Source organism: Paramormyrops kingsleyae, chromosome 20 (assembly GCF_048594095.1).
Source record: "Paramormyrops kingsleyae isolate MSU_618 chromosome 20, PKINGS_0.4, whole genome shotgun sequence".
Taxonomy (NCBI): domain Eukaryota; kingdom Metazoa; phylum Chordata; class Actinopteri; order Osteoglossiformes; family Mormyridae; genus Paramormyrops; species Paramormyrops kingsleyae.
This window is the reverse complement of record NC_132816.1, coordinates 22,971,357-22,981,633: the sequence shown is the minus strand read 5'-3', so window position 1 is coordinate 22,981,633 and position 10,277 is coordinate 22,971,357. Positions and strand designations below refer to the sequence as shown.

The 10,277-nt window shown below is 46.9% G+C and overlaps 1 protein-coding gene across 8 annotated transcripts in view; it reads right to left on the bottom strand.

Annotated features, from left to right (window-relative positions):
• Nucleotides 1-1,930: 1,930 nt before the first annotated feature.
• Nucleotides 1,931-10,277, bottom strand: part of tdrd1 (tudor domain containing 1) — a 13,737-nt gene continuing 5,390 nt past the window's right edge. For 5 of the 8 annotated variants that reach the window (XM_023796970.2, XM_023796972.2, XM_023796971.2 and 2 more), the window contains exons 12-26: nucleotides 7,973-8,149; nucleotides 7,790-7,897; nucleotides 7,536-7,706; nucleotides 7,191-7,436; nucleotides 6,957-7,088; nucleotides 6,756-6,863; nucleotides 6,378-6,548; nucleotides 5,850-6,062; nucleotides 5,596-5,754; nucleotides 5,397-5,516; nucleotides 4,569-4,736; nucleotides 4,130-4,390; nucleotides 3,834-3,932; nucleotides 3,697-3,749; nucleotides 1,931-3,485 (exon numbers count right to left, since the gene is read on the bottom strand). In XM_023796970.2, coding sequence (XP_023652738.2) covers nucleotides 3,420-3,485; nucleotides 3,697-3,749; nucleotides 3,834-3,932; nucleotides 4,130-4,390; nucleotides 4,569-4,736; nucleotides 5,397-5,516; nucleotides 5,596-5,754; nucleotides 5,850-6,062; nucleotides 6,378-6,548; nucleotides 6,756-6,863; nucleotides 6,957-7,088; nucleotides 7,191-7,436; nucleotides 7,536-7,706; nucleotides 7,790-7,897; nucleotides 7,973-8,149 — 2,252 coding nt within the window. In that variant the 3' untranslated portion in view covers nucleotides 1,931-3,419. The remainder of the gene's footprint in view (nucleotides 3,486-3,696; nucleotides 3,750-3,833; nucleotides 3,933-4,129; nucleotides 4,391-4,568; nucleotides 4,737-5,396; nucleotides 5,517-5,595; nucleotides 5,755-5,849; nucleotides 6,063-6,377; nucleotides 6,549-6,755; nucleotides 6,864-6,956; nucleotides 7,089-7,190; nucleotides 7,437-7,535; nucleotides 7,707-7,789; nucleotides 7,898-7,972; nucleotides 8,150-10,277) is intronic. The other 3 variants (XM_023796976.2, XM_023796974.2, XM_023796975.2) reach the window with 3 other exon arrangements.

Sequence of the window (10,277 nt, the reverse complement as noted above, 5' to 3'; positions counted from 1 at the left end):
ATTTGCAGACACTCTTCTGACTACAGCAGGGGTGTCAAACTCAATCGCACAGGGGGCCAAATCTCAAAGCACACTTTAGGTCACGGGACGAACAGGATAAACATTTATTGAACAGACTAAAACTAAATGTTTTTCTTTGAACATAAATATGAATCGAAAGAGATAGGATACAATATTATTCCAAGATAAATTTTAACTTAACAAAATAACTTAAAATATTTTGATCTCCATAAAATTGTCTCCTGTCAGAATGATACAAATTCAAAATATGGAAAAAAAAAACCTGAAAATGTAAATAAAAATTACTCTTTTAAGTGAAAGTTAAAATAATAAATTAAACATTCCATTTTCTTTGCTCTGTCAGAGCTGAATGCTTGGCATCTTGGCAACAAGTTCGTTTATGTTTGGGGTATAAGGTTCTGTGTTGTGGAGATTCTCTCTCAGCCACATTAGCTCCACAAATAAGACACACGGGTTTACCGGCAATCTCAGTAAACAGATACCCATCCCATCGGTTTTGAAAGGAATTTTGTTTTCAGAATCAACTTTTCTCTTGGCGATTGTTAGGGGCTAGCTTTGACTTGAAATATAAAGGGTTATATACATAAACAGACGCTTGACTGATCTGACGTAATTGACGTGGTAGCCTATCGTTCGGTAAAACAGCTGTTGCGCTGCATTATGGGATTTGTAGTTTGTGTGTTATCGGCGCTTCATATGGCCGGGCCATTAAAAAAATATATATATAAAATGTTCTTGCGGGCCGGGTATAATTGTACCTTTAGTTTGACATGTGCCATAGCTCTTGCCATTTTAAATGTACTTCATATATACATGAACTGCACAACGATTTTAAAAGATCCGCTTGTTACCACCAAGTGACGCTGTGCACATTGTGAGGAGTGTGGTTTCACAGAGGCATATAAATTTAAATCCTAAAGTTCAAATAAATTGTATTCCATGTAAAAAAATTACGTTTCTAATGTCGCACTTAGCAGACTTAGAGGCTGCTTAAACTGTGATCCATATTAGCGCATTGTTCCAATCTCATTAGTGGTCCAGTGTTTCAGATGAAGGTCTACTTGTTTTGATTTAAGTGATTTGTTAAAACTTTCATCAAACATAGTTACAAAGCTGTCGTCATTCACAGCTGACCTCAGCTCACGTTGAACGAACAGTACAATACCGAACCTAGATATATACACGGTCTTATCCCTCCCGCAGGTGAACGACTTTACTGTCTGAATCTGGAAACATCGATTGAAACGCTTTGTGTATTTCACTATTGGCTTTGTCTGAATGATGTTGGCTCACCGTGTATAGAGACCAAAGCGCTTCGGCTTTAAGTGTTCGGCTTTGCTCTTGTTGAAAACCCAGAAAAAAATGTCGAACACGATACTTCCGAAGCTGTAACTTCGGCGGTGGTTTGAGCTTCCAAAGTAGCATCTGGCAGACTAGGCCCAAAATTAACGTAGCTCTGAATGGGTAGTGAAGTCTTCTTTGAGGACTCATAGCGTTTGTGTTGGACGCACGATGTGTCTCGACCGCTTGAATACCCATACTACCCAATTTATAGGTATTCTTGCACTACAAGCATTTAAAACCATGTGGGTCTGTAGAACGTTGCAGCCAACCTGCATACTTGTCATTGTCTGTCCAATTCTCATTAAATTTGCATTTCCCCATGTTGTCAACGGATAGTACTGACGCAAACTACAATGCTAACGTCCACTAGTTTACGCCGAACCCGTGAAATGAAAATGAGCTTGCGCAGGCTATATACACATATATATACACACACCTTTACCAACCATAGATATCAAGATACCCTAGATCGGCGGAGAGCAGTGTTTTGATATCTGTGTGCTACGCAAGTCACAACATGCGCGGGCATCGTGGCAATAATAAACATGGCATGCAAGCTCGGAGGTCATATGATTCTATAAACATTTATGATTTTATTAAATATTACACCATATGTGATGGGGTTTAATTTAAGACTACATGCCAGAAAAAAAATAATACTTAAGACATTTTATGACCTCAAATTCGGCAATTCTAAAATAAGACGTTTTAATGATCCGCGGGAACCCTGCTTACAGTATTCATGTGTTCTTCCCTTAAGTTACTGCAGTAGCAAATATGCGCTGTCACTTTGTAAGAAATAAAGACGTCTTGTATTTCTTAACGTTAAATTGGTTTTGTCAGGGTCAGCTCCTATTGTCTGTCTTTTGTGTCCCTTCACTGTTTGGCCAGCAGGCGTCGCTGGCCATCTTGTCAGCTGCATGGAAATGAAACATTTGTACTTTTCAGCATTAAGAAGAATGGCCTCTATTTCAGCCAAACTCTTTTTTGCATGAGACAATTTCTCAGTTCGTTACCACAACTGTAAAGTAGTAGAATTTTAATGGAAAACAATGGCCAGTGACTTTGCTGCTTTATTGTATATAGTTGTACTGTATGCAAGTTAGGTTTCTTATTTGTATTTGTTGTGTTATAATCAATTAAGTAAAACAAAAATACTAAAGTATTTGCAATATAATATAGGCTATGACTGTGGTAAGCTAATAAAATATTAATTTAATATAGCCTTTAAAATGACTGTTGAGAGATGAGAGATCCATTGGATGAGAGAATTTGGCGAATTGTAAAAATATAACTGTTGCAATATTCTTGTGTATACATAATTACTATTGTGTATATAACAACTATTATAACTATTACAAATGACTAGTAAAATGTTAATCTCAAGTGGCTGTTAAAAGACGAGCCCTGAAAAAGGGCATTGGACTGAAGTTGAATTTGCACTGCTAATTTGTAGAGAATTCCGGGACGCTGTGAACAGGAAGACCGTAGCTAAGTCTTAAACAGTTGAGTCCGTTATTTCAAATTACAGCACTTAATTCCATTGGCCCTTCTGGGTGTTTTATTTTTTGAGATTGGCCAAAATATAGGGAAGCCGTGTGAACTTAAATTAGAATTTTAATGCTGAAAGTCTTTATTACCAGATACGTGAGAAATATGGTGATTATCGGTCGCTATTTTGGTACATTAAGCCACATTAAGCCTTTTCACATTAAGCGTTTTAGAATGTCCCCATATCCCTAGTCTTGGCGCTGGTAATAACACATTTCACCTCACACAGTGCTGCTTGTAACTGTGTGGAAGCTAAACTTCCATTTTGAATGAATACACCAACTGCAGCTTTAAGCTCTTTTAATAACTTAAGAAACCGCAAACCACAATTTAACAGATTAAGAAAAACAAGGAAAAATACAAAGTGACAGCGCAGATTTCCTACTGCAGTGACTTGTGGGAAGAACACATGAATACTATAAGGCTGTAAACAGAGCTACTGAACAGCACTAAAAGAGACCCCGGCTCATGCAGTGTCTCTGCACACGTACTTTATTCGGCGTTCAGGGCTTTGGTGAGAAGCCCATCTGCTTCACTATCACCAGGAGCAGAGCTTCGATCTGGTCAACCTGCAACACATGGTCCAGATGTGAGACAGCCAGCCGTGGAGCCGACCCCACAGTCAGGCCCGAGCCGCGGTCACGTTCACACCACGGTCAGGCCCGAGCCGCAGTCACGTTCACACCACAGTCAGGCCCGAGCCGCGGTCACGTTCACACCACGGTCACGTTCACACCACGGTCTGGCCTGAGCCGCGGTCACATTCAGTCACATTCTCACCTTCTGCTTCAGATCACCACAGCAGCATGAGCTCAGTGCAGTCCGGGTTGGTTCTGTAGGAGACAATGCTGGTTAATAAGGCTGCCCCTGCCCAGGGCGTTTGCACAGCCTGCCCTGGGACATTTGAAGCTACACACCATTGCAGACGCCTGAGACCAGCTCTGCTTCCTCCCTGCCGGTTTCCTGCTGGATGTCAGCTTTAGCCCCATCTTTTCCCATTACCTTATCCAGGCAGCCTAAGAATACAAATTAGTTTTGAAAAACTCACAAAGATACAAGCAATAAAGGTCTCCTGTCCCTCCTACAAGCTACAGGAGGGACACACCCACTCTGCTGCAATAGTGCCGGAGGGTTAAGACCAGAACCAAAGTTCTATCCGGCAGATCCAGGTGACCTCTGAGAGTTTGACTCCAGCCCTGAATGGGCTCATTACCTCTGGGAACACAGGCTGCGTCTCTGGGTCCAGCAGCAGACTCCCACTCGCTGGGACCGACGGCAGGCCCCTCCTCCTCCACCAAGCTGTCCTTCAGCGCGGAGTTGATATGCACGTTACCCTTTTCTCCATGGCTGGTCATGGTCAGCAGGTTGTAGGTACCGTCAAAGCCATGGGCACAGGCCAGGACGGGAGCATCCAGCAGCAACTCAAAGCGTCTCCCTGCGGAGGCAAGCCACGGGCTGGGCAAGGGCACCATCCCTGCAGGAGGGACCGTGTTCAGCCCGAGCGGTCACACGCAACACGGTCAAGGGCCTGAAGCCAGACGAACCTCACAGCAGGTGTGAGTGACAGACGGCCACCATGGTTTAGTCCATGACCCCCACCTGCTGAGCACCCCACAAAGCCGCCCCGGGTGCAAGCCACACCCCCTGCTGACCTGTGAGTGCACACCGGACGATCCGGAATGGCGGGTCCAGGTGGGCGCTCGTGATGGGCTGGAGGCCAGAGAGCGGCACGCGCTCAGTGTTCCCGTAATCCGCGTAAACGACTTTCGCCTCAGAGTCACCAACTTCCAGGACGACAGCTCTGTACCACTTCTTATCACCTAAGGTCACACGGGGAATCAGTGGCCGCGAACCCAAATAGACCAGTCACAGAACCTTTCCCATGCTGACGGGAACGACACCGGAGAGCCAGCACACCACCCTGGACGCCCTGACTCCAGTCACATGACAGTCAGTCGGTCATGTCAAAGATGTTAAACATGGGGTGGCTGCCCCTAGTGACTTACAATGGCATGACACACAGATCTTTATTTAAAAGCATAACGCTGATCATTTGATAAATCCCCCTCAGGAATGCCTCCCCCTCCAGCACACTCCCCTCCCTTCCCCATGGCATGAGCCCAGGGGGCCCCAGTCACAGAGAACTGTTATCTCAAGACAGACATAATATTAGTAGCTTTCTAGAATTGCGGGTTATTGCCGCAGAGGAGGGAATTATGGGATTCTGAGGGCTCTGAGAGCTGCTCCTCACAGCTTTACTCGTGCGGCATGTATTCATGCCGTTTTCCCCTCGCAGACAGACTGCAGAGTCACCATAATACAAGGGGGGTAAGGGCTCTCTGACATCGCTCTACCTTCTAACCACAGAAACAGCTTCACTGAGCTACACACCACTCTGCACACCGGTCTCACTCTACTGTGACACAAGGGCACCCCCCCCAATGCAGTCATTGGTCACTCAGTAAGAGGACATGCCCTACCTGAGAACTGGGCACAGCAGGCTGCCCCTGGCTCAGGCAGAGCATGAAGGTCTTGTGGACGGCGGCTGCAGTGCTCCTGTAGAGCCCCCATCAGGGTATGGAGTTTCTCTGCACTTACTGCTGACAGATAACCAAACGATTTCAGACAGTGACATTAATGTGCCACTGTGTGCATGTGTGTCTGTGTGCCTGCTCTCACCCTCAGTCTCGCCCAGCAGGTAGAAGTGCCCAGGGCTCAGCACCCCAGCCACACGCGCCTGGAACGTTTTGTTCTGCTGCAGCTGGGCTGTCTGCCAGCCTGTGGGGAAGGAGGCGACCAGCGGGACCGCAGCAGCGTCGCTTTGGGCCGAGCCCTTGTCTGCTCACATGGGTCAGACACACCGACGTACAGCTATCAGCCTGGGCATACCTAGAACCCGCACCACCAGAAATGGTCCAACAAGGGCTGCTCACCTGAAGCGCCAGAGAGCCCACTCCCAGGGGTGGAACTGGCCAGCCCCTCGGCCACCAGCAGGGTGGCGATACTGAGACCATCGTGCAGCAGCTCCATGCCATAGCCCCTCTCAGTGACATGAAGAGCCCTGCCCTGCAGATGGGTGCCCACACAAAAGGCCCGGAACTTCTGCAGAGCCTTGGCCGACCACTGCCTCCCCAGGGGCTCCACACCTGGGTGGGGGAGGGAAAGAAGGTGATTTTATGGCATAAACACTGGCTTACTCCAAGACCCCTCAAGTTCCTGAATTCCCAGTTCCGTTCCTTTTTGCAATAAACCTCAATCACGCAAACCATCCTACCTCATGCAATCTTTTTTCTTAAGCTTTTTACAGAAATGTGACACCTGGTTTTTCAGGTGCCAAATTACAGTGCATCCTGAGAACCCATGCGTTTGCACACACACACACAAGACACACAAACACACCAAGACACACATACACACACACACGCCCCAAAACACACACACATAGACAGACAGACCCAAACCTGCAAGCCAGCACCGCAGAGCCTGAAAGGGAACCTTCAGGTGTTCAGGCCGGATGCTCCTGAGCTCGGCCCGGTCCACAACGCAGGTGTTCCCATAGTCCATAAAGAACACCTCCACCTTCCCATCTGGCAAAATGCTTTGGACCATGGCCCGGTACCATAACTTGTCACCTGGGCCACATGGAACCAGTGAGAGTCTAGTAACAACACTGCAGACTGATACATAATCAGCTATGGGCAACATTTCAATGCAGCGTTTATCTGACAGGTCATGTACTCTCTATTAACGAAGTGTACGAGAGTAACGCCGCCTGGGATTGCACCCAGGGCTCGGCTCGGCTCTCCCACATGACGGAGGGGGCAAAGATCTTACAGCACCTGGGAACTGGGCACAGCAGGGCCGTCCCACACTGGCCACCAGGGCGGCGTCACTGCTCTGACTGTGCTTTGCCAGGTCAGCCATCAGCGCTGCCAGGGTGCGAGTGCCTGGAAGCCAAGTCAGCAGCCCAAAGCTCCGTTAGCGACCTTGCAGCTACCAAATGTGGCCCCTGTACTCTAGCACAAGCACCCACACAGCACCTTGGGAGCTGCTTTGGTGGCAGAAGAACTCTGTGGGGTTCTGAACCACGGTGACCATGACATCCACCAGCTCTCCGTCAGCAGGCAGCTCTGCATTTGTCCAGTGCAACTCCTCCTTGGGCTCCACTGCTGCTGTCAATCAAAACACAGGCATGCCCAATGCTGAGACTCCATAGGTCACTGCCTCTGTCAATCAAAACACAAGCAAGCCCACATTAAGAGCTTTAAAACTACCAGGGGGACTGGGAGCCTTGTCATCCTGGCCCGGAATGTGCCCTCCACTGTCATAGAGGGCATATCCGGTGGTGACCAGGAACTCGGCCACACAGATTGCGGGGTCGCTGCCCTCATCCAGGAGGGACACGAGTGCGGTGCTGCTCCTCTGTCCCAGGACTTTCATCTGTAGAAAGCGGTTGCAGACGATCTTCCTCAGCATCACAACAGATGCCTCGGTCCAGGTGTCTGAGAGCGGCTTCATACCTGCAGGGGCCCAGTAAGGAGAAATCGAAAGCTGAATCCCCTCCGAAGAGGATGAGGGGCACTGGCAGTGGAGCTGGGGGGTCAGGGTTGGAGTCAGACCTGCCAGGGCGCAGGGGATGGCCTGCGTGGGCAGCCTGAGGAGCTCAGGCCCAATGGGCCGCAGCTGGTCCAGATCCACCTCCTCCGAGTTGCCGAAGTCGATGTAGCCCACACAGACGTGCTGCTCCGTGGAGTAACCCAGAACCTTGGCTCGGTACCACTGGCTGTCCTCTGAGAGATGCAGACTATCAGCTGGGGCTCAAGGGACAGGCTGGGATTGAGCTGCGTGCCAGGCCGCCTTGGGAAGGCCTCACCTGAGAAGCGGCAGCAGCAGACGGAGCCGGGGGCAGGCCGGAAATCTGGGTCGGCGGCCGTTTGCATGCAGTGCTCCCGCAGTTTCTGCTGCAGCTCCTGGATCGCACCTGCAACAGCCGGCTTACTCTCACACCGAGACCAGGACAACTGTGGCGAACCCTGGGTGACAGAGCAATACTCACCAGCATTGTCCAACTTCTGGCATATGAGGTCTTCGGGGGACCGCAGGTGGGTAACTACGACGGAGAAGACGTCCCCCACGCCCTGTGTCAGCGGGCTGGGGAGACACGACTCCATGTTCTCGTTCTTGCCAGCTGAAGATTTCTTGAAGTTGTCCAGAGCAGCAGATAGAATGGAGTCTGGAATAAAGGCAGACAGGAGGGTCGTGACCATGAACGACAACCCAGGAACGTGGAATCAGACAGGCCACTGCTTACTTCACTCTTCCCCATGTGCTTTCAGGCTGGGGACGGTCGACTGCAGCAGCTTGTGTTCATATTACACTTGGCTGTGGATTCGGATGGTTACGGTGTGTGTGTGTGAGAAATGGGTAAACTTTTATGAATAGTTTAATCCTCTGGGGACGAGGGCATCATCGGCGATGCCGCATATCTTTCTCATGTATTTCAGTTCATAACTCGCTGAATTTTTTTGTAGAAACATGAAAACACTGACTAAATCGGTAACCTGTCTTCTTTTCAAAATGTCCATTGTCGGAAGTATTAAGGTTTTTAGAATTAGGTTAAATCAGCAAATAAAACATGTCACCTTTGTTTTACAGTAGCTGCATGGGGAGCGTGTAGTACCACCCTCACGTGAAGATCGCTATTTGCATTCTAAACAGCCACATCACCGCGTATTCAAATCGTATTCACATGGTAATTTGATGAACAATGCAATGGTGAAACGCGATCCAGATACATCCCCACCAGTGCCATAAAAGGGGGGGGGGGAGAATGAGGTCAGGTGTCAATGGCTCATGCATATACATGAGAGCTCCTACATATTCAATAGTGACATGAGTTAGATTTTTCTTATTTATTTATCCAACTGAATGTTGCAACTACACCACTTAATCATCTTCATGTAGCCAAGACTTCGATGATCAGATATCTGGGATCAAAACAAACTGCCACCATTGCTTAAAATGTACTTTTATGTTTTTTCTGCAAGTGTTCCAAACTGCATTTTGCAATGTCTATACTCTGATGTGAGATTACAAACATAAATCTGACATTTTTACAATATACATTAAAATGAGTGAATTTGCCAAAACAAAATCAATTATTTGCCATGAATTAAGTTTATGATATTGAAAGAAATGTGTGATCATGCCCTAGTCAGTGAAAGTCTTCCCTACCCGTAGACCCCAGAGGGTTAAAGTAATTAGTCGAGGCTTGGGCAGTATTACGGTAATAAAGCATACCAGAGTCTTTCAGTCGGCATCCCACTCCCCCGCTTAGCGAATTTTATTGCCAAGATTTCGAAATGCCAGTGTTGTTTTTTTTTTTTAAATACCATATAACTGTCTGGTCAGTATGAAAAATTAGATATGTGAGTACATCCGACCCTTCTCATAAAGCTGCTCACCATAACTACAACAACTATTCTTCCTCTACTCTTTTGTCGTTGACTGCTGATCTGTAAAAGTCCACACTGCCACCTACTGGAAATACACAATCAATTATCTTGCACAGGTGCAGTCGATGTGCACGGATGTGCAAGGTTTTTGCTAGACATAAAACCCTGGGCTACAGATGCAGACAGCAGCTGTCCGCAGCCAAGGCCTTATTTAACGACATATTCCCTCATCCGCAACAGAAACATTAAGTATGAAATGGCCTTTACTCAAATAAAACTGCTTAACTTGCGTTAAGGTCCATTACTTTGTCTCAGAACTGCATAAATGTGTGAAAAATCAGCCAATTAGCTCAAAGTCCTCCAAGAAGTAGGAATGTAATGGTAAATGCATCTGTACCGAAAAATTTCAGTACGGGTCTTCCAGTTCAGTAAGCATATGTACCGAACAAATGCAGCAAATGCGTAACCTTTGTATGTTTGTGTTTCCCGCAAGCAACATTCAGAAAGGGGCGGGTGAAGCCGCACCAACATGCATGCACGCGTACGTCCTAATGTGAAGCTGTTAAAAAAATAAAATAAAATACCTGGCTGTACTATATTAAATGCTGCACCATAATGGATATTTGTTTTGTTATGCTTTGCATTTTTTGAGACAATATTTGTGTTGCACAGTTCAAATATGAAGCTGAAAGCTACTAATGTGAATACAGTACATATCAGGTACAGTTAATTTTCTAAATGTGCACCTTAATGGACATTATTTTTATTTACTTGAGAGAATATTTATTTTGATTTACTTTTAAGTAGCGTTACTTATCACTAGGTTGCAGCAGTATTCACAGAGGCTTTTCATTTAAGACAGTCATAGTTTGTTCAGTAAACCACCGTTTAGTAAAGATAAAGAGA